This window comes from Gigantopelta aegis, chromosome 2 (assembly GCF_016097555.1).
Source record: "Gigantopelta aegis isolate Gae_Host chromosome 2, Gae_host_genome, whole genome shotgun sequence".
Classification (NCBI taxonomy): Eukaryota; Metazoa; Mollusca; class Gastropoda; order Neomphalida; family Peltospiridae; genus Gigantopelta; species Gigantopelta aegis.
The window spans coordinates 34,717,695-34,743,128 of NC_054700.1; the positions used below are offsets into that span (position 1 = coordinate 34,717,695).

At 35.9% G+C, this 25,434-nt stretch overlaps 1 protein-coding gene across 2 annotated transcripts in view; it reads right to left on the reverse strand.

The window, feature by feature from the left end:
- Nucleotides 1–25,434, reverse strand: part of LOC121384357 (heterogeneous nuclear ribonucleoprotein K-like) — a 65,242-nt gene that overhangs the window by 26,583 nt on the left and 13,225 nt on the right. The window contains exon 2 of one of the 2 annotated variants that reach the window (XM_041514724.1): nt 10,026–10,215. In XM_041514724.1, coding sequence (XP_041370658.1) covers nt 10,026–10,047 — 22 coding nt within the window. In that variant the 5' untranslated portion in view covers nt 10,048–10,215. Of the gene's footprint in view, nt 1–2,542; nt 2,736–10,025; nt 10,216–25,434 lie in introns of those variants that run through there. The other variant, XM_041514730.1, reaches the window with a different exon arrangement.

Genomic DNA, 25,434 nt, shown 5'->3' on the forward strand with positions numbered 1-25,434 from the left:
GTACCTGACACAATGTCCTGCACCAATCATTTGTGCCTGACATGAAAGAAATTGGAACCTGTCCCAAAACATTGTAAATAAAAATGAAATAAATTATGTTTTGTGTTGTTTAATAATTGATATATTTAATTACTTAAATTATTTTCAATTTAACAGTAATAAAAAGTGTACGTGATAGTGTAAAAATCATATTCTATTCCAAATCCCCATCAATCTTTGTAAATTATTTTCAATTAAGAAAAATCTCAGTAATAAAAAAAAAAAGAGAAAAAAAAGAAAACAAAACAAAAAGAGTATATATATATGACATCATGGTTAATCCAGTAATGACCAACTGTTTGAAGACCAACCCCCCTATATCACTCAACACGCAGATCTTTAGAAAACAAAAGCCCAAAGGCAGGAAGCTGATACTAGAAGCCGTTAATCAAGTCTGTGAAGCCTGGCCAGCATGTGGTAAAAACCAGGAGCTCACTGCATCCATGGTTAACACCATGTGTTTCTACGAACTTATTAATTATTTCCCAGCACCAATGTCACCAAACATAATGAGACTGAGTGACCACCTGTGATTGCGTTTCATCAGGTGAGCTGGAAAATTGGAAACAACGGTCGGAACGCACTACCTCGAGAGTAATGCGGTCTCGTGTGCCGGTCAAAAGTTGATAATCACCTGCTTGGAGCCCATTAACGCTAAGAGTCTTGTGTGACTTTTGATTCCAATCGAATAATGGGCGGACTTCATTACCATGCAGTGCTACACTCTGGTCTAGTAGTCGAGGAGTAGTCACTACCATCGTCATTAATTAACACATGAACACTTCATTAAGAAAATTATATCCTGCAGATTAAGAAAATTATATCCTGCAGATTAATGTTAACTAATTACAGAAAGGAACTGAAGGATTAAGCAAAGCTAATATTCAGTTAAAATCGACTTGGGTTTAACATACCATTAAATCTTAATAATGATTTAGTCCGTCATTTTTGACCAAGGGTGCAGGATTTAGCTCAGTTGGTAGAGCAGGTTTCCTCTTAAGACTAAACATCCAATAACCGATGATTAATAAATCAATGTGCTCTAGTGGTGTTGTTAAATAAAACAAACAAAATTAGTGGAGATGTTAAACAGAAGTTTAACTTTTTGACCAATGAGGTGTCAAAACAATGACTGATGGAAGAAAACATATTTAACACCCCAGCACACATGGTCAAGACTATTAGGCAGACCTGGACGTGAAGAAAATGGTGGGGAGTGAATAATTGCGTCCCTAACTTGGGATTATGGGGAGCCATTTCAGATATTAGCTTTTAGATTTACATACTAAGAGGAGCAAAACATTACTCTCCTTGAGGTAGTCTCAGAGGAATGATTGGGGAGTAAAAATGATGGTTCCACTTAAATGTCTAGGTCTGATTAGTGTAAAACTGACTGCTGTTGATGCACAAGCTATTCTTTTCGGTTAGTAGTAGAGATCCTTTACATACACTTTGCATAGACAGGAGACCCATATAAGCCTACTAATACACCAATTTCATAACAATGACTGGGACAGGAATTATGTACAAAAGATCAATTTATTTGCAACATCTTTCCCCAAAAACAGGCTACCAGATCTGACTGAGTGAAATATGTTTTGATTGATATAATAATAATAATAATTTTTTAAAAACCCGACCTTTTTATGATTAATCTCGTTTTAAAAAAGAATTGCACCAACAATTTTAGATCTACTATTTTGAAGGTTATGAAAAAATAACCTGGCTAAGGACTTATTCACTACCATCCCACACTTTGTTATTTCTACATATTAATATAAAGTAGTAACGCATGATTAACAATAATCTCAGATTGTAAGATACTTTATTGCTACTCCTAAGAGCGAACCAATAAAAAAAGTGGGGTGTGGCAACCCAGTACAATCCTACCGAGCCACATTTCAAACAAACACAGACAACACTGTAGGACATTCTGGGACAACGTTTTTGAGTAAAAAAAAGAAGATTGACAGTCATGTTAATAAATGTAACTTTCAAAACCATTTTTATTCCACCTTAATATTTATTTCAAAATGTTTAGGTTTTTTGGGTGTGTGTTTTTGTAGTAACACTTATCATGAACTGCCATAATTGCAGTTATAAAATTAAACCGAGTTATACAAGTATGCACACCATTAAAGCAGGAAAAAACTCACATAAAATAGGATAAATAAATTTTAAAAAAGAAAGAAAGAAAAATGGAAAACATTAATTTTAAAAAATAAAACATAACTCTTGACATTTTGCACCAATTAACACCAAACTCAATTATCAGTTTTTAATGTGGTAAAGATAAGAAAAAAAATCCATGCAATGAATGAGCAGTTTGAATTTTATCTAAATGTGGTGTTTTTTGTGTGTTTTTCTAAACCACATAAATAAGCCCCTTTTCCCCTAGTGTACCTTGCAGAATTGGTATTTTTACATTCTACCAAGGAGCAACTGAATCCTGTACAACCACAAACCCTGCACACACAGGGCAAGCCATAAGGTGAAGCCTTACCTTTGAGTTAACGAGTTCAGGTAGTAGCAGACAAGACCTGGGTGGCAACGCGGAGCCTCGGCCAGGACAGTGGTGCAGCAGCAGTAACAACAGCAGCAATGACAGTGGCAGCAGCAGCAGCAGGTGTCACCAACACTGCCACCCCGTTCACCCATCCATCCCTTTCTGTATCTACCGTGAACCTGTACACTGCTTACTCACCTGACCGGCTTATATTGCAGATCAGCCAACCCCGGTACAGGTAAAGGATCAAGTCATCAGTTTTTGCTGTTGACAACATGTCGCCTGGCAACAGCCAATGGTATGCTGCCAGCATCACTGACTAGTTAATGATGCAGCGACTGCCTCACCTGAGCGAGACTGTGTATGAGGGAGGGGACCAAACAATGCCAAGTGTGCTCACGTGTGCACAGACCAGAAAACACTAAGCACGGAATATTTAGGCATAATGGGACACCCGATAATTGTTCACACAATAGCACCAGTTCTTGTCGAATTGGTATGGCAGGCAATAAAAGATTAATAAGATGTAAATAAAGGAAAACTTGTATATTGGTTTATTATTGTTTTTAAAATGTCATGGCAAAGAGTGATAATAAAACAACAGAAATGATCCAACATTTATGAGGGTTCCAACAAAAGGCAGCAGAAACATGAATAACAGAGTGTGTGAGACAATAACCACCACGGAAGAATGCATCACTTAGCACATGATATGACATTCTCTGGTGAAAACTAACTGTAAATTGCCTTCATGAAAATACTGACAAGATGGCCCTTAAGTTAGCACAGCAGGAACTGCCTTTTGATACCAGATCATGAAGAGAAAAAAAAATGGGAGTGATTAATTGCTCTCAAAACTTAAGTTTACAAAAAGCCATTTAAGATACATTACAATATTGGTACCATATAAATTCACATGCTAAGGGGAACTAAAAATTGCTCTCCTTGAACTAGTCTCAGGGGAGTGAGAGTGACAACTCCCCCTTAAATGGCAAAGTCTGAGATATATCCAAACACAGAAATAAAATTATTTGTGCCATAAAATATTTAGCACAAAACCATTTCTTTTTCTTTAAATATCCACACATTACCTGTAGCTTGATATACTACAGAATACAAATAATTATGTGTCATGGCAATATTTTTAATTTAAAGTTTTTTCAGGTGAAATTATCACATTTGGGTAAAAATAATGTGAAACAATACCCACACCTACCCAAACATAAACATTAAAAGAATATATACATAGCACACCCATTAAAAATGGCTCGACGACCACATACACTACTAAATCAAGTATTCTATTAAAAATATTAAAATAAAAATAATACTTTTAAAACCTGTAACCCCAGGCACCCCACGTGATCATTTTTGATTTTATTATTATTATTTTTTAAATCATTACAAGCCAAATGAACAAAGCCTGTTTTTCTTCAATGCAGATGTTTTGTGTGTTTAAACTCATGTAGTTACCCATGTGTTAGTCAAAAACAGGCATTGTAAAATCACGTAGTTACATGTGCGTTAGTCAAAAACAGGCTTTGTAAATTCACGTAGTTACCAGTGCGTTAGTCAAAAACAGGCTTTGTAAATTCACGTAGTTACCCGTGCGTTAGTCAAAAACAGGCTTTGTAAATTCACGTAGTTACCTGTGCGTTAGTCAAAAACAGGCTTTGTAAATTCACATAGTTACCTGCGTGTTAGTCAAAAACAGGCTTTGTAAATTCACATTGTTACCTGCGTGTTAGTCAAAAACAGGCTTTGTAAATTCACATAGTTACCCGCGCGTTAGTCAAAAACAGGCTTTGTAAATTCAGTTACCTGTGCGTTAGTCAAAAACAGGCTTTGTAAATTCACATAGTTACCCGTGCGTTAGTCAAAAACAGGCTTTGTAAATTCAGTTACCTGTGCGTTAGTCAAAAACAGGCTTTGTAAATTTACATAGTTAACCGTGCGTAAAAACAGGCTTTGTAAATGCACGTAGTTACCTATGTGATAGTCAAAAACAGGCTTTGTAAATTCAACCGTACATGTCTACATCATATATTTCGCTTGTAAATATGAGAAAACAGCAAAAAATCCATTTCAGTTCTCTATCTAATTAACTAGTCATTTTAAAATTCACAGAAATGTCTTCATTAGCAAGTAATGCTTCAATTACAATTAACAACTTCATTAAATAATTGCACAGAACACACGCCCAGATCACAATACCAGACAGATACCAGATACACTAACAAGCTTCTTTCTCCACAAAAATCCCTTGCCGTAACGATTCAAGTTTCATATGTTAATAAATTATTCCACTCATAGTAATGGATACAATATCAATGAACTATTGCATTAGCTAGAAATAAATAAATAACATGCTTGCAACTTTTAAACTGCCAAATAAATTATATTGTGAAGTAGTTTGCAGTGTTACCCAGTTATATAGTAATATATTTAAAAATACAAAAATGTTGGTTTGCCGATATCAGACCCACTAGTAAACATAATCTATTTTAAAAGGGCACAGTGAAATTAATTAATTTTTGTCTGATATTGAATTGTAAAAGAAAACTATTCAGATGACATAATGAACATCGCTGTATTGCTGCCCAACATGTTTCTTGATATGTGGCAAAGGAATTCTGTGTCAGCTATTTTATAAAGTAGTTTTGTTTAACGATACCATTAAAGCTATTGGATGTCAAACATTTGATAATTCTGATGCTCATTTTCAAAGGAAACCCACTACATTTTTCAATTAACATGAGTGGATCTTTATATGCACTTTTCCAGGAGAGCACATATGGCCTTTGATATACCAGTTGTGGGGAACTAATCACCACGGACCATTTTGCAACATAAAATAAACTAATAATATTGTTTCTGTTATTTATAGCTAGATAGTTGTAATTTATTTGTAAAAAAAATATCAATAAATTGTGGGGTTTGATGACTATGTAAACAAATAAAATGTATGTTATATTTTCAAGTAATATTTTGTCGGAAAAAAAGTTAAAATTTGTCTTGTTTAACAGAGCCACTAAAACAAATGATTAAGCATCGGCTATTGGATGTCAAACATTCGGTTATTTTGACATTTAATTTTACAGACAAAACCTGCTGTATTTTTGCCATTAGTAATAAGGGATCTTTTATATGCACCATCCCAGAGACAGGATAGCACATACCACAGCCTTTGATATACCAGTTGTAGTACACTATGTGGAATGAAAAATAGCCCATGGACAGGGATCGATCCAGGACTACCGCACATCAAAGAAAGAAAGAAAGGAATGTTTTATTTAACGACGCACTCAACACATTTTTATTTACGGTTATATGGCGTCAGACATATGGTTAAGGACCACACAGATTTTGACAGGAAACCCGCTGTCGCCATTACATGGGCTACTCTTCCGATTGGCAGCAAGGGATCTTTTATTTGCACTTCCCACAGGCAGGATGGCACAAACCAAGGCCTTTGTTGAACCAGTTATGGATCACTGGTCGGTGCAAGTGGTTTACACCTACCCACTGAGCCTTGCGGAGCACTCACTCAGGGTTTGGAGTCGGTATCTGGATTAAAAATCCCATGCCTCGACTGGGATCCGAACACAGTACCTACCAGCCTGTAGACCGATGGCCTGCCACGACGCCACCGAGGCCGGTACCGCACATCAAGCAAATGCTTTACCACTGGGCTAAGTCCCGTCCCTACTTGTTGAGGGGGGAGGGGGGAGTCATCTAAAGAAGATTTAGTTGCAGGACAGGAACTGTCATCTAATGAGCTAATATCCTTAATTCAACTAACCAACCAAATGCCACAAAATTAACAATTTACTAACTAAAAATTATAATTTCACTAAAACTATCAACTTTTCCAAAAACTTTTGTTTCAAATTTCAAGATTATTATTTTTTTTATTTTTCATCCACATAACAAATCAAATGAAAACTTAGTTAACAAATTAGACTGATGAACAAACTAATCTAATCTGACAACCTGCATTCAGACAGCAGCACCTCAACATTAATAATAGATTTCTATGGCCACACAGAGGAAGGTAATAATTAAAATGTTGACATATGAATTCTGAGTAAGAGGACTCCAGCCATTGTCATAATTCTCAGCTATGGGAGACACCACCGGAAACCCACACCTGTATCCAAGCCTAATGCCAGCCTAGCAGCGATGACCATGTAAAACTAATGGTTTCTCATTATCATATTACGCGAGTTTCATTAGGTCACCTGTTGTTTAAAAACATGCGGACACTACCACCACCGCCAGTAATATTAGTTGGTATCAACACATGCCAGTAATATTAGTTGGTATCAACACATGCCAGTAATATTAGTTGGTATCAACACATGCTGTTGGGAAACATTGTGTGTGGGCAGTCTTCATATATTTTTCATGCAAATAATGATTTTTTGTCAATTTTTTTTTAATGTTTGCATGTAGGTGGGTCAGAGATTTGAAGCGCACATTATACTGATTTTAATAACAAATACAAATATAATTATTTATTCTATTTTAGTGTTGAACACAGTTCATTTTAATGGGAATTTATGTGGGGGTTTTTATTTATTTATTTTAAGTTAAAAAACAAAATAAAACTGTTTAGGGACAACAGAAATGTCCAAATGAATCATGCTATTTTAATATTTGACAAATTCATTTATAATCGTAAATATTCAGGCATATTAAATAATTATTTGTTATAAAAGTACTGCCTAACAACATTAATTGGAAACTTTTGAAAAATGGTAAAAAGACTATCAAAATTTTCTCAAATCCGAAATGAATATTGTCAAAATCTGAAATGGACAATAATTTTTTCTCATCATGTACAATATTCATTTCAAAACCTTTGAATATATGAGTCAACAGATGTCTATAGTTTGTTTAATTTTCTGTAAGGTCAAATTTCTACTCTTTTTTTTGCAAATGAACAATATTTCCATAAAGATATCTCACCACTATTGTTTTTACATAGCAGAGTATACAAATATTAGCTTGCATAGCAATTAAACTAAAAAAAAACCCAAACCAAAACAGAACAGAGTTTCCCTCCTCTCCTTTCAGCACTTCTTAAACTGACCGTCAAGTATGTTCTGATTCCAACAAAATAAAATAAAGTAAAGGGTAGTTTTTTTTTTCCAACCAGAACTAAATTCAACACCTACATGCTGCTGATTGGCTGCAATGGTGGTGTGATCCTGAAACTAATAACTGCAAACTATTACACTCCAATAAACTAATCAAATATTGCACTCTTTAAGAAATGATTCCAACCTACATGAACAATAACTTCCAAAGACAATGGCATGAGAGGATAAGAAGAAACACAAAAGTATGTCTATTTTATTTTTTTCCAGCATTCAACTGGGACGACACCAAACATGGTGGTCGGACTGTCACGGAGTCAGTCAGTGATATAATGCCGGCATTGTTCCCATTGTTTGCCGACCCCGTGGATCCGTCTCCAGCCACCGGTACCTGAAAACACCATTATTCCTGCTTTTCCACAGATGAATGGAATGAATCGACGTTCATCAGAAAATCCATGATTTTTGGACCAATATTGCTGAAATGGGCTGTTTGTTGTCAGCAACAGGAAGCTGGCTGAAAGCAGGCTTCAAGTTCTGCTGTGCAATCAATACCACACACCTGTGCAGGCGACTACTTCTACTACAAGAAATAGGCACTATTCCATATACGAATGCAGGGGATGCCCAAGGGTCTTGAATTTTTTATTTTTTTTTATATTTTGTTTACTCTACCAAACAATTTTTCCACTGAAAGTGTTCCAATGATAAATTTATGAATAGTGTCAACTAGCACTATTCCACATACAAATACAGAGGTCTTGCAATATTTAAAAAAATATTAAATATAACATATAATAATATATAATATTTTGTTCACTCCACCTAACATTTGTTCCACTGAAAATTTATGATGAGTAGTATCATGGAATTAAAAAAAATTTAAAATCCAATTCCACCAGTTATTAAGCTTCAACTGGAAATGTTCTGTATACAGCTATGAAATGTATTTTATATCTGTCTTCCATCTCCACTAAAGGTACGTGGGTTTTATTACAGCTCAGGCTATATTGACCAATGTGGAACATTTTGTTCATTACTGTGGCACGTTTTGCTACCAAAGTTCAAGATCGCAACATAATTCTAAAACGATAAATAGTAGTTGCTAATCTATTTACGAGATAATTATTTAGAGTTTTTAGATTTGCATGTGTTATTGTCTATTTGATCCCGCAAATGTCATTTTTGACCGAAGGTGTTAGCCTGAGGTCAAAAATGAAACATTTGCGGGCATCAAATAGACAATAACACCCGCAAATTTAAAAACTCAATATGGTTATGTCCATTGTAAACCGAATTGTTTTTCTACAGAACTAACTGTATATTTGGTATTTCTTGAGAAAAAAAAATACCTGGCTACAATCCAACTGTAGACCCTTGAACCATCAACTTCGCCTGTTCCAATTGCTAATGACGTCACTTTCTAATGACATCATTAACTTTCCAGGTGTTATTTTCATTTGATCCCAGAAAAATAATGTAATTAACCAATCACAATACAGAACACATTCGGCATCAGTTTAAAAAATGTCACTATTAAAAAACCCAGGTTCTCTGAATAATAACCATGTTAAGAATTACCAGACCTGATGTTACATGCAGTTCTACAGCGAACAAGCCCAACTGCTCTAGACAAGCTAAATTTGGTTTTCCCAATGCACATCAATGCACTTTAAACTGAATTAGATTCCATATTAACCGCCGACACATCCACTGCTAAAAAGTGCAATATCAAACAGTGTCTTTGGCGTGGGTACGTCAAGTATGGTTACAACATAACAGCTGTGCACTGTTGCTTTCATATAACGTTACATCCGAGGCTCTCTTGTCACTTAAATATCATGTGCTGTCATAACAGCAACTGAACTGAATTGCACAGTCATTGATCGTCGACACAGCAAGAAAAATAACTGAACAGAACTAAGAGTATTCCAACTTCCACATACAGATGTGAAATGGGTTCAAAGTGCTTAGTTAACCAAAATTTGGTGTAGCAACAATTGGAAGTAACCTTACCAAAAGCGCATCAATTCACATCGAAGCGCAATGGGTGTTTGGTGTGTCAACGGGATAACATACTACAAACAGATATGTATTTATAAGCAGCATATTGTTAAAGAGGCCACATGCGATACTCCCATGGGTGGGTGCTAAACAAAAGGCTTTTAGTAACTCATGACCAAACCATTCAGAATTGCTTGGAATGGGATGATCGGGTGGGTGAGGTTGAAAGGTGTTGTGATTACTCGATATGTCTACTAGATAGCTACAACCAAATCCCACTCCATCAATTAATCAGTACTGACCCATGTGTAATGGTGATTAGAGTTCAATTAATAAGGACAGTTATCGATCAACAAGGGTGACAAGCAGCGTACCTCCATCAAGTGATTCAGCCATTTTGGAATGAAAACTTCAGTCAGGGTAGATTTCCGGGGGTGGTGTGGTAGTTGAGCACTAGTTACAGTAGACTGTTCGCTGTTGATGCTGATGTTGGTTTTGTCTTTACGGGAAGCACACCTGCTGAAATTAATGAAGCTGCTGCAGAATTTCACCTGTCTAGTTCACCTGTAACGAGAAAACAGGAGATGGTCAATTGGAATGACATGAATTAACTATTAATATAAAAAGGTGCAGTTCCTGCTGGGATTTCTTGTAGTCATGTATTTTTTAGTGAAACGGAAGCAATTAATCAAGCTCAGGCAATACGGTAGAGACTACAGGATTCTTCAATGTAGTCAGCCGATTAGTTTAAAACCCAGTCATTAGTTTGCATAAACGTGCAATGTCAAAGTTGCACAATAGTTGCTTCTTGCCAAAATTATGTATTAATTTCTGCTTTGAAATATCCTCACTATACTCCCCCTCCCCAAATTGGAACAAAATAATTTAATTTATACTACTCAAAAGAATTTAAGGGTCAAAAATTTATAACCAAATAAGTTTCAGAGTGTATTAGATTGATGACGTAAACTACACCAATTTTTTTTTTTATTGTTCCATATTTACAAAAAACCACAAATAAACATCACTGTATACAAGAAAGTCACATGACATGCTGTCAAAGTTGAAGGTATTAAACATGGATTTTACACATTAGAACATTCGTTTAATAGTGTGTGAATCCACCCCTGGCGCGAATACACTCGACACATCGTTGCCTCATGCCGTTGATCAGACGTCTGAAGAACTCTTGGGGAATGTCCTGCCACTCTGCCATAAGAAGTTGACCCAGATCATGAAGGTTGGCCGGAGGGGCATGGTTATCCCGAACTCTCCTGCCTAATTCGTCCCAGGCATGCTCTATTGGGGCCAAGTCAGGCGAATATGCTGGCCAATCCATCCTGGCAATACCTTGTTGTCTGAGAAAGTCCGTTACCACCCTAGCGCGGTGGGGTCTGGCATTGTCATCCTGCAGAACTGCCCCGCCGCCAATCTGCTGAAGGCCTGGGAGAACCAACGGCCGGATAATCTCATTCAGATAGCAGATTCCATTCAGATTGCCATCCACCACATAGACGGGGGTCCTGTGGTGGATAGAGATGCCGCCCCACACCATGACACTGCCACCACCGAACCGGTGACGTTGTCTAACATTAACGTCAGCGAAGCGCTCCCCAGGACGTCTGTAGACACGAACCCGACCGTCGTTGAACTGGAGACTAAACCTGGACTCATCAGTGAACATCACTCGACCCCACTGAACACGTTGCCACCGCAGATGAAGCGTGCACCAGTAACGTCTGGCCGTTCTGCGACGTGGTAGGAGTGGTGGTCGAACAGCCTGGCGACGGCAGCGTAGATTATTGGCTCTCAGACGATTGCGTATGGTTTGTTCAGACACTCGAGTTCCAGTCGCAGTCTGCAGATTGTCACGTAATCGGCGTGCAGTGGTTGTGCGTTGACGTAGAGCCATATTTGGTGATGTAGCGGTCCTCTCTGTTTGTAGTGTTTCGGGGTCTTCCCGAACGTGGACGATTTAGAACAGAATTCGTTGCTTGGTACCGTTGCCACAGTCGGCCAACGACACTCTGACTGACACCAAGTCTCAGAGCAACATTTCTTTGCGTATTGCCATCCTGAAGCCAAGCAATAGCCCTTCCTCGATCTTCGATAGTCAGTTGAAGTCGTACCATTGTCGAATTTGGAGTGCACCGTACACGAACGCAAGGTCCAATTATACGGAAATTCAGCATTGGGAACATGGAATACACGTGCAAAGCGTGTAAATGAAGCGCTTTGTGAAAAAGCAAGTTATGGGCACTTAGCAGACCTTTCGCTTTCGCCCTAATTTACGTGCAAATGTAAGCATGTTTTCGCCATTAGAACTAGTCGACAGTGTCAATGACAGTGGATTTTAATTCATTTATGGGTTGCTTAGACCCACTTTCGTCAAAATGGAACAATACCATGCGTGACATTATGGTCTAGCTAATATAATTGACATTCAGAAAATAATGTCGAAAATATCGTCTGACCCTTAAATTCTTTTGAGTAGTATACTAATAGAACAAACACTGAAAACATCTTAGGACAGACAGAATTAGGTGCATTCAATTGAGGCAACTGTTCCGTAACTGTATGCCAAGCAGATATTGCCAAATGGTTCTCGGCCTTTGTACAACTACAACTCATCAGTCTTCAATGGCCCTACCTAGCTACCAGTAGTCAACTTGCCATATTTTGCTGATTCTCAGATTTCAAAGGGTTTGTTAGGACACAGACAGACAGTAATATAATGGCAATGAAGACAGGCATGAAAGACAATTTCAATATTCCAGAATTATTTATGCAAAGGTTTTGTGCAAGATTGATTAATTAAGACGTAAACAGTTGCACTTGCCCTCCTCCTCCAACTCCCTCAACCACCCAGTCTTGTACGCTTATGGTTAATAAAACACCATTGTTGGGGAGTTTAGCTTGGAAGGAAGAAAATGTTTTATTTAACGACACTCATTTTATTTACGGTTATATGGCGTCTGACATATGGTTAAGGACCACACAGATACTGAGAGCAGAAATCTGCTATTGCCACTTCATGGACTACTCTTTTTGATTAGCAGCAAGGGATCTTTTATATGCACCATCCCACACAGGATAGTACATACCACAGCCTTTGTTATACCAGTTGTGCAGCACTGGCTTGAATGAGAACTAGCCCAATGGATCCACCAATGGGGATCGATCCTAGAAGTTTCGCTTGGATAACAAGACTTTGAGAAACCAATCTGATCATTAACTTTGTGATCATCACAACTGAAGCACACACACATTTTTTTAAATTTATATTTCTAAAAAAATCTAATATCTTTCACTGAAGAATCGGCTTTGATCCTGCCTAGTGACATGCATTGTTTTAATGAGCCTGGTGATGGGTTTCAAATGCAAGGCCAACTGTAATACTCAACTCAGGTCTTCAAGAGATCATGGATTAAGCTGAATCAACAAATGTCTAAAAAAAACGACAAGTAGCTGACATCTAACACCAGGTAATACAAACAGTACAACATAGTTTTTAACCTTCTTTTTTTTTTAAATAGATGGTGACTGGATGGATATAACACAAATGAGGTAAATTTATTACCCCAAAAAAGGAGCCCTATTCTCCCCTCCCCACCTCTTACATTCTGCATGAGCTGTTTACCAATCGAAATTAACAGTAAATAAGAATCTACTCAAAATCGAATTAAGCCAAGAGACAAAATCATTTTCTCTCCATGACCATTTACTCCCACCCCGAAGTAAGTTACACTCTTACTTTGCAACAAAATCTGTTTGGATATAAAACACAAATAGTAAATACTGATGAACCAGAGGCAAAATTCTGAGCCATACACGTCTACCCCCATGTATGGTACGTTCAAGATGAAGGATAAAGGCAAAACTGAAATAGGAAAGCAGTATTTGATGAAGACAAGGGTAAATTATGTCTGCATTTCTGATTCGCTATAAATACTTTCAGATTGGTTTAATCAATTAACACATTTTAATCATCTTTCTGCAAATTACCGACGACATATACACATACATATATACATACATATACATATATATATATATACATATACACATATACATACATATACATATACATATAGAAAGTCCCTATAGTCCCCTTCCCCACCAAATGGCATCATTTAATTTTCAGATGATCTGCAACACTATGGGTGGAATTTACAAAACCTGTTTTAGCCTTACATGTGTGTAACTACATACATTTACAATGCTTAAAACACCTGGTTAAGAAAAGAAAAACAAGCTTCATTAATGCGGCCCTATGTATTTTGAGACTGCAAACATCTAAATGAGTATGTATACTACTCGTGTTACTTTCCATTGTACATGTACAGTGACTTTCACTATGAATCAGACAAACACTTTCAGGCTTTAAATATTTAAGAAAAGAGAAAGAGAAAGCAATCGATCTAACAAGTTGGTCAAGTGACATGAAATTTTAAAGATTTCTTTGACTGTTAACTGATGAAGAGATCCGACATGGCTGAGAAATTTGGTCAGTCGGGGCGATGAACCTTCAGGTAAGTTTGTGTGTATTGATTCTCTTAATGTTATACCAGGCATCATCAAATATTTAGAAACGCGTTTAGACATTTCCATACCAGGATAAAAAGGACAATTTATTAACTTGACAACAGCATTCTAGCGTTTATTCATAGACATATATACGAAGTAAACTATACGTACATTATCGGAGTCCATTAAAAAAAGGGACAGTGGTCAAAGCAAATGAAACAAACTGTGTTTAATAAAAAGCACATTGCATCCCTTGAAATTCAGAAAACTACCTCAGTAAAAGCTAGTTTGCTTTAGCTAAAATACTCTCGGAGTATTTGTATTTTAAACATGCATCATCCCCAAAAAAAGAAAGAGAGAATATGAGAGAGCGGGAGGGAGGGGGAGGGAGAGGGGAGGGAGAGGGGGAGAGAGAGAGAGAGAGAGAGAGAGAGAGAGAGAGAGAAACCAGAAGAAACACACTTTTGGCTATATAAATATTTAAATTCAAAATACTACCACAAATATATACTCTTTAAAAATGTATTGTCTCTCAATGAACTACACAATTTTAAGCTGGGATCTAGTTTAGTCGGTAGAGTGCTCGCTAGAGCCGGGTGCTTGCGTCATTAGATTAAACAAGCAATGGATCTGAACGACGTCCAAAACCGTTAAATCAATAATCAATACGTAATCAATACCGTATTTCTGCGCAATGCAGAGTCAAATGGGTATTTGGTAAAATAGTGGCTGGTTCCACGAATCTCTATAAAGTGCCCCGTCTATAGGAGGATAGCTACTCCACAGGAGATACTTCATTGGACATGCATTCTTTTGACCGCCACAAAGAGTTCTGCCAACTTAAAATTTACATCAGTATCAATTGCTGAATGTAAACACAATATATGCGAGGGCTGCACTGCAAAATACCTATAACTGTTTGGCTGTTTTCTGCGGTACATTTTACTATGTATAACAACAGAATATATAATTTATGTATAACAACAGAATATATCATTTAAGATCGTTATCCATGTAAATATATATTCAAAAACAGTATACTCTCACAATTGCTTCAGGTATGAATGTTCAGTAGTATATGACCAGCAATTTGTCGACACCACCTCTTAATAAAACAAAACATGAACATACGATTTGCTACGTTTTACCAGTTCATTTTGGTCAACAAGGCCATGCTACATGGAATATGTGCGACTGTTTCAAATGAAAATTTGAGACCATTTCAAATGAGTTAGTTTAAAGAGCAAAACAATAAATGAAAGAAATGAAGTCATGTATTCCAGTTATTAATATAACACCTTGTACATAGCTTGTAAAAATACCTTCCTATTTTTGTAGAATTGTTGGAACAGAACTAAATTAAAAAGGCCAAACTTTCATATTCTCATATGCCATACATATTGATTTTGATTTTTTTGCATTAAAATGATATTTGATGTGCCAAAATTAAATACTAAATGAAAGTTCCATGCATCAAGACAAAGTAAAGGAAATTTGTTTTAACATGTCAATACATTTAAACTGAGGATATTTGCAACTGAGTATAATACATTTAAAAGAAACAACAAAACTAGCCATGGCAAGTTATCTGTACAACAAATCTTGGCAAGAGCAAAAACAAAATAAATGTCCGTTGCTGACAAAAGTTTGCATTGTTTCGACGGGGGGAGGGGGGAGGGGGGAGGGGGGAGGGCGGGCGGGACATAGTCCAGTGGTAAAGCGTTCGCTTGATATGCGGTCAGTCTGGGATCAATCCCTGTAGGTGGGCCCATTGGGCTATTTCTTGTTTCAGCCAGTGTACTACCCTATTTGTGGGATAGTGCATATAAAAGATGCCTTGCTGCCAATTGAAAAGAGTAGCCCATGAAGTGGTGACAGCGGGTTTCCACTCTCAATATCTGTGTGGTCCTTAACCATATATCTGATGCCATATAACCATAAATAAAATGTGTTGAATGCGTCGTTAAATAAAACATTTCTTTCTTTGTTTCGAAGGAGCATTCCAATGTAAATTACAAGCCAGCAAACTGTACCAGTACCAACACAACAACTTTTTGTATCAACGACACAGTGACGCAGTATAGTTGTATTGATCGTAGACAATATTCTGTCGTCGTCACTATCCCATCTCAATTGTTAACCTCCTGTTTAACGACCTGAAAACCATCACTTAGCTGATGGGACATCAAATATGAACCATCATAACAGAACCTATCACAACTTTTAACAGCTAAGCAAACCTTTTAGTGCAGTTCAGGTGAAAAGAACCAATGATCTGTGAAACGTTTTCATAGGGAAAGTTAAGTGATCTGTACAAATTCATTATTCCAATTTCAGTCTGTTGTGTTTTTCTAAATGTGACCGTTTATCTGAGAATGTACAACAGATTATTGGTGAAATGCATGCTTAGTCATGATTTGGGGTGGAAAATAACTACAATAAATGCAAGTCCTGAACAAATCCATCACATATTAGAAAAGAATGTGCGAGGTTTATGTCAATATCATCTTGATCAGAATATGCTGAATTCTACACCAACGGCACTTTTGTGCTGCTGGATAAAACTTACTGCTGTCGGTAAAGTTTCTCAACGACCTGGTGTACATTATCTGCTAGTAACAGTATTTAACATTTGTACATACGAAATAAGTCTACATACAGCAAAATAACACTTCAGACATTTATCTGCTGCAAAGTCATTTTAAAAAAAATTGCTGTAAGTAGGCTCAAAATTGCCAACCGTGGGCGACATGGAAAATGTGTTTCTGAGCGTCTGCACTTAAGTCAAATAAGGGAAAGAAAAGGAATGTTCAACTCCAACCTGGCTAGTGATGGGTATTGCTAAAATGTTCGTATTGCGGTGCAGAAATCGGAATTGCAATACGAACAACAATATACCAATTCTCAATTATTAGAATAAATAAAGTGCTCTAATTTTATGTACATGTTGTATATTTTAAAAAGTTGTATTGTGGTGTACCACGCAAATCTAACCCTGGGACATTTAAACTAGAGCTATTTGGTATCAACATATGGTTATTTTCACATTTGGTCTTCACAGCAAGGATGCCCACAGACTACTCCTACCGAATAAAGGTATGCAGTCTTTGCCAGGAAAGGTGCACTGTCACTCCCCTTCCCTTCAACACTCGGCTGGAAAGGTTTAGGAGAGTGGCAAATTGCAAGACAATTTTTAATACATTTTAAACCTAGCACTATTTCAGAAGATTAATCTTCAGTTTGCCTTAATTTTGCTCATGGTCAATTATATGCACGTTCTCATAGACAGAACAGCATAAACTACCTTTGTTATACCAGTAGCAGGCATTTGAAAATGCAAAAAAACCTGACAGGTTCAACAAAATTTGATTCTCGAGACACCATGGTACTCGATGTGGGTATCTAGCAGTCAGGTACATCGCACTCTGATCCCAGTCTTGTTTTAAAAAAATTTTAAAGCTTGTTTTGTTTAACGACACCACTAGAGCACATCGGCTATTGGTAAATATGACATATTGACTTTGAGAAGAAACCCACTAATTAATAGCAAAGGATTTTGTATATTCACTTTCCCCACAGACAAGACTGCACATGCCAAGGCCTTTGATATACCAGTCATGATGCGCTGATTGGGATGGTAAAGAAACCCTAATCAGAGAATGGGTTCATTGAGGTTATTTGATCCTACAACGCAAGCACCTCAGGCAATGTTTGAAAAACAAAGCAAAGTACATATCCCCGAACTCACTACCCAAAAATACCAATCATTATTTAATACATGGTAGGACAAGTTTGATGGTATCCTTGCACTGTGTGCACCCTGAAGCTTACAATCTTTAAATTGATTCCCTGTGAGGCAAAACCAGCCTCCACAGCTCAACAATGATAAGCACGACCAATTGTATTCATCCCAATAATGTAAATACGACTTCATTTAAATTTAATATGTTCAACGCCAGCCAATATTGACAACCAATAGTTTCTGGGATGATGTGTATTGACACAACTACCGTGGTAAAAAAAATATATATAAAAAAAATCGACAACAGGATTGGACATTGCGGATCTGAATAGCTGTAGAGTTCCATTATATTAGACAAAGTGCCGCGTTATCCATTTAAATCGGCTAAAATGGGACGATCTTTTGAAAACAGTTTGTTATCTCCCATGTAAAAAAATGTCTATTTAACTCTTGTAATACATTAATCAACAATGGAACACAACAAATACAAAGGTACAAAGCAAGCCATCTTTTATACAAGTTTGAGTAACAAGTTTTCTTTGTGTTCAAGTTCTAAAAGATTATCGAGCCTAAGCATAAAAATAAATCTCTCAGATCATACAGTTAAACTGTTAGAGAAATTCCATCAAGAAATTAACTTGAACACAACAAGATATATTTATTTGCTATTACGCTGATTAAAATATTGGTAAACTCCCTATCTTTTTATTTTTATTTTACACATTAAAATTTTAAACATCTATAATTGCTCAAGGAATATTATAAGCAATTTCCAATAAGATAGCACATACCGTATTGATTGGAATGGAAGAAACCCTAAATCCAAATGACTATACACAAATTTAAAAAAAAAAAAAAATCTTGTTCACTAGCATATTCTCATAATTTGACTAAATTTATTTAACATTTTTCTTTTTTAACTAGCATTTTCTTGTAATTAAATATGACTACATTAAAACAAAACAAAATCCTTTTTTTTCACTCGCATATTCTCATTATAATTTGACTGCACACATATTTAACTATTTTTTTCCCCACTAGCATATGCTCATTATAACTTGATCATTCGAACTGCTAGAACTTAACGACATCCTAATAGATATTAAGTTTGATATTTGCAGGAGAGAAAAAAAATCAATAGTAGTTCAATTGAGGTTCCTGCGTGTAGGTGCTGCTACAGCAACTGGCAAAATACATCTCAAAGTAACCAAAACAAGTCACAACAAGCAGCTCAACAACCCATTCAGCACAATATAAACGCATCAATTAAGAAAGGAGACAGAAAATATCCAGTGAAAACCTTATCTCAACACAATGGCAGGTTGTTTTCCCAAACACAAATTCAGTGCAAAGACCTTCAAGCTGCAAGACATTCTCCTTAACGGCACGGTTCAATAATAGTCAACATCAGACCAAAAAATGCAAACCACATTTAAAGGAAAACTCTTAGTATTTTTCAATACCCTTTTATCATTGGTCTGTATGTAACAAGTGTTAATTTTATAGTCCCGTCCCATCATTCTATTAAAATGTTTTTTGCAAATAATTTCAATATGGTTAGACAGAAAGTGTTTTGGAAAAAAAATAAAAAAATTGTGTGTGCCAGTTACAAATCATTCAGCTCAGAAATGAATAACTTGTAGTAAATTACATAGTATGAACAAAATGTGATCCTTGACTTTGTAACCATTTCTCTCAAAAGTGGAAAGAATATTAGTGTATTTTGGTATCTGATAAAAATGGCTACTTTATAAATGTAAGAAAATGTTTTGCAATCTATACATTTATTCAACATATATAATTGTGACAATCACCCCTATTGCATAACATAACGTAACACAATTTATGCAAACAATCGGAGTTTTTCATATTCAATTAATGATACATAGATAACTAGTTTTAACGTGCTCATATACCACTAGTTTCAAATATGCCCATCCCAAATCCGACCTCCGATAAGATCAGTGGCTTGATTCTGGACAGAAATTACCTATTCCTAAAAGACAATTTTGAAAAGTCCAAAAATTTAAAAGGAAAAAGGGATATTTAAAATTTTTAAGCACCTGTATTAAATTAAGACCGGCCTCGGTGGCGTCGTGGTAGGCCATCGGTCTACAGGCTGGTAGGTACTGGGTTCGGATCCCAGTCGAGGCATGGGATTTTTAATCCAGATACTGACTCCAAACCCTGAGTGAGTGCTCCGCAAGGCTCAATGGGTAGGTGTAAACCACTTGCACCGACCAGTGATCCATAACTGGTTCAACAAAGGCCATGGTTTGTGCTATCCTGCCTGTGGGAAGCGCAAATAAAAGATCCCTTGCTGCTAATCGGAAGAGTAGCCCATGTAGTGGCGACAGCGGGTTTCCTCTCAAAATCTGTGTGGTCCTTAACCATATGTCTGACGCCATATAACCGTAAATAAAATGTGTTGAGTGCTTCGTTAAATAAAACATTTCTTTCTTTCTTTCTGTATTAAATTAAATAAAATTATAACTATATTAACCATAAAATATAAAACAATTGGCACACATTTTTATGAGCCATCTAATAAATCATTTACATTTAATTTCCTGAACCATGGTGTGACCAGGCGGGGTGGTGGTGGTGGTGTTTTTATCAGGGAGGTCAGATCCATCATCTAACCTAAGGCCAAAACAGCCTATGCCCTCAATTAATGAAAGTAATAATCATGAAACTTTATTTTTGTCAAGCTACAAATTAGCATTACAAATACCAGTCTTTACCAAAAGCAAAATCTAAGTGAGCTGAAACTCTCTCTCCTTTAATGATGCCAGGCAAGTTTATTAGGGTAGATATTAAGTTCACCATATTTTAATCAAGATGATGATGACATAAGCCAAGCACTCTCTTTTCTAATGTGTGATGGATATGTTCTGGACTTGAAATTCATTAAGATTTTATTGCAAGGCAATCAGCCGGCAGGTTGCCTACATCTCTCCGACCGAGAGTAGGTTAATGGGTGGGAGAACAGGAGTGATTTCTTGCCTATCCTGGTGAAGACTAAAAATTAACTGCAGAAAGAAAAGTAAAAGTCTATATTTACAACTTTGATTATAATTTGCTTATACTTCAGCACAACTAATAGCTGGGAATGAAGTTTGGGTGTAATCTCCAAAACAGAAAACGGTGGTACAATGTGTACAGTGTGTGTTCTAGAAACTAGCAACTACCACAGCAGACAAGACATTTTAAAAATCTTTATTTAGAAAGTCTATGAAAATTTAATCAGTAGAAAAATATCGTAAAGTTCACATAAAAAATGTATAGTAATGTGCGGGGTATCAACAACATTCAGGCGATACTGGGGAGCTCAATGAAATAGACCACTGTTGCCATGGTATTGTGCAGACTAGTTAAAAATGTATGGTATGTCTTCAAGTCAAATGTAGTTATTACCAAATATCTCGTGCATAATTTAATTTTATCATACCTTTGTTATAACTTTAAATTTAATTTTTTTTTTGTTAATTTGAAACTAAAAGTACAGTAAAAATATGGTTCAGTAAAGAAAGTTTGTTTTGTTTAATGACACCACTGTAGCACATTAATTAATCATTGGCTATTGGATGTCAAACGTTTGGTAATTCTGACATGTAGTCATCAAAGGAAACCCGCTGCAATTTTCCTAATGCAGCAAGAAATCTTTTATCATATTCCATATTTTTGACAGTATTCCAAATATGTTGAGAATTCCTGATTTTGTAAAGCAATGATATAAATTCCAAGCCCTTGCTAGGATATCAAAGGCCATTATATAGGTTGTGCTGCCTAGAAGAAAGTCTATATACAGGACCACTAGCTGCAAAATCATAGGAACAGACTAGGATTGTTATTTAAAAGTATGTCATAAAATTATCATTCTCACTCTTAGTAAATGTTGCGAGGTGTCATGAAACATTTATTTTCTGAAATAGCAAAACAGCATCCTCTCGATGGCAACAGTGGCCAATTTAAATTTTGTTATTAGGATGTAGTCATTTAGTGTAAAAATAAGCAATTGACTAATTTGGCTACGGACAGGGCGAGTCCTGGTGATGTTTAAAACAAAATAAAATGACATGCATGAACAAGTAAACAAATGAAAAACGTTAAAGTTAATTTATCATCGGCTACTAGATGTCAAACATTTAGTCAAGTCTGTTTGTTTTGTTTAACACCAATTTATTAATCATCAGCTACTGGATGTCAAACATTAGGTAATTTTGACATATAGTCTCAGAAAAGAAACCTGCTACATTTTTTCTATTAGTAGCAAGGGATGTTTTATATGTACCATCCCACAAACAGGACATCACACACAACCTTTGATATACCATTTGTGGTGTACTGGCCGGAATGAGAAATAGCCCAATAAGCCCACCGACGGAGGTCGATCCCAAACCAACCACACATCAAAACATTTGGTATTTTCAGCCATATAGTCTCAGATAGGAAACCTGCTACATTTATTTCCACTTAGGATTTTATATGCATCATCCAACAGTCAGGATAGCACATAATACAGCATTTGATGTATCAGTTCTGCTGCTGGAACAATAAGTAGACCAACGAGAAATTAATTAACGTTTAATCCTCCACCAGAAAAAATACATCAATTATCCAGTGTGACATCAACAATAATGCTAAAGTTATGCTAAAATTCCAATATGCAGAATGTTAAACAGCAGAACAATACCATTTCAACTCAGGGTTCAAATGTAAGAATTTGTCACCTAAGGAAATTAAAAATTTATTTGCATTATTCTAACCGACAGCAATTTTAAGCCTGCTTGCAACAATTTTAAACCTGTGTACAGCAATTTTAAACCAGTAACCTTTGCAAGAAATACATACATTAAAAAAATATCCCTTCAACCAAAAGCAATACATTTTATGCAACAGCAAAAACCTGCCTTTGGTGAAGTCCCTGACTTACAATTCATATTGCAAATGAGCAACTGCCGTCCTTAAGTTGAAGCCCTGTCAGCTCACCAACAAAACAATCCACTGAACCAACCATACTAAGACAAAGAAGTAGGACAATTTGTTAAGACTGTAAATAAATGCTACATTCAATGATGTGACTGTTACACATTTAATTGTGTATTGAAAAATCTACTGTTAGTTATACTGACAAATGATGCATCAATTAAATCCACTGTCTGATTTCACTTTGAAAGTCACAACTTTTTGTATATTTAAGCACATTAACAAAACTACGACTTTGAAAGTCACAACTTTTCTTATATTTAAAAACATTAACAAAACTGCTAACTTTTTTGTCTTAAAATACGAATGTAATATTAACGTATATAATAAAGCTTACTCTTCTAAATTCTAATGACCACCCAGGTAAGGAAACCTAGAACTTGAAATCCTTCAGTTCTTTTACAATCTCAAATGCAAGATCACTGCAAAAGTTGCAAATGATTTCAAAAATGCGATTTTATACCATAAGACGACAAAGTACAAACAACTGGAATTATGAAATAATCAGCACACTTTTAATGTAAACGTGTACACACAGAGCAGACCTATTGACAACATGTCATCTTTCCAGCAAATCAACAATTTACAACCTTGTATTGAAATAATTCTGCAGCTTTTTTTTTTTTTTGGTCTCTAATTATTCCACCAATATTGAGGTATAGAATTTCTTGCCAGCAGACTCATAAATAATAGAAGTCGTATTGAAAAGAGCTATGGTTCCAATGAATGCCCAGGCAAGTGAGACAAGTCGAGCCGCTGCCTTGATATTGTTCCCATCTCGCTGGGGTCAATACATTGACGTCCATCACTGCCTAACTCGGCTGGATCAATCTTCTGTATGAACCGCCTTGCCTAATGGTGTGCTTCAACCTTTGCAACGAACATAATGATTGTAGCATTTCAAATCTTGCTTCAAACATTAAGGTGGAAAATGTTGATCAATAAAGCAAGGTAGCATCCATAGAGCAAGGGATTACCCGAATAATTAAATGAACTTAACCAAGATTTATTAATAATTAAGGTGTCCTAATGGATATTTGTTTCTCCATATTATATTTTTTTAATTAAAAATTCTAGATGTTTGGTACATGACATTTACAGTTATAGTACCATTAATTATTAAATTACTGCAATGCCATTCATGTGTATATTACTAATAAGTCTTAAATTTCAGATTTAAAGTAACTTTTAACATTGTAAAAATTTGTTTACATGCAGACGGCCCAACAGGGATTGGATTAAATGATTATATATTAACAAACACATTTTAAAAAAAAGAAAGAGGAGAGCCCAATATACAAGATCACAGAATTAGCCCCAAAGCAGTGTCATACAAGACTTTCCAAACTACAATTAATTGGATAGCAAGGCAACTGGTAAATTCTAACAAGAAATAAAACCCAAGTCAGGCAGTAATAATCACAATGTGACCATGAAATGACACTAATTAAAAACTCACACTGATGAAGCTAATCAGCCAAAACAAACATACACGCATGCACATTCAGTCTCTCTTTTTCCCCTCCACCCGATACCTTGATTTATCAATGTTCAGGTTTTTCTCTTTTTTTTGTTTGTATATATGTTATTATTAAAATATTGGCAAAGACTGATGACAAACACGGCATGCTCAGAACACCTGAGCCTGCATGTACCTGGCCTCCAAACATCAATATGTAAGAAATGAAAAGACCAGAGACTCTGCAGAGTCATGGCAACGCAAAATCCAAAGAGCAGTGCAGCAAAGCGAAATGAAATAAGGCAATTTAATCCAATAGTTTAATCCTATCATGGTGCAATTTTTTTCAACAAAATAATATCTACATATTGATATCTTGAGGAATATTCCAACATTCTTAAGAATACATACATACATGTGTGTGTGTGTGTGTGTGTGTATATATATATATATATATATATATACACACACACACACAATAGACTGATCTAAATAATGCTGGCAACTGACAAGATGTTTTGTTTTTAAAACAATGAACATGCAAAGCAGTTGAGAGTTGAGCTCGATTTCCATAAAAGCCGAAACATTAAGCCAAACGTATATGGCAGTTAAACTTTTTTTTCTTAAACAAAAACATGTTTATAGTCTGTCCCACAAGGAATGCCTTTTTTCGTACCATTGAATTTACTTCAAGTTATTTATTGTTTTCTAAATTGGACACAAAAATAGTATTTTTTATTTTATTTCCAAAACACTTTTACTTTTCTTCTTTAAGTCAAACATTATTTACAAAAACATTTTTGTAGGAGGATGGGACAAATTATAGGTTGATTTCGTGTGCCATGCCTTTCCGGAAAACAAGAACAATTGTATCACAACTGTTTAGTGAAACACATTTCGCGAATCAAACTTGTTCGATTTCAAAAACACATTTAGGTGTTTTGCTGTGTGCATTGCCTGTCAAACAAAAAATAAACTACTGGCGAAACATCAGTTGATGATAAACCAATCAGCGAACAAATGCGAGGCACATGATATTAAAATGTCGATCTCCTGCCATTTTGTG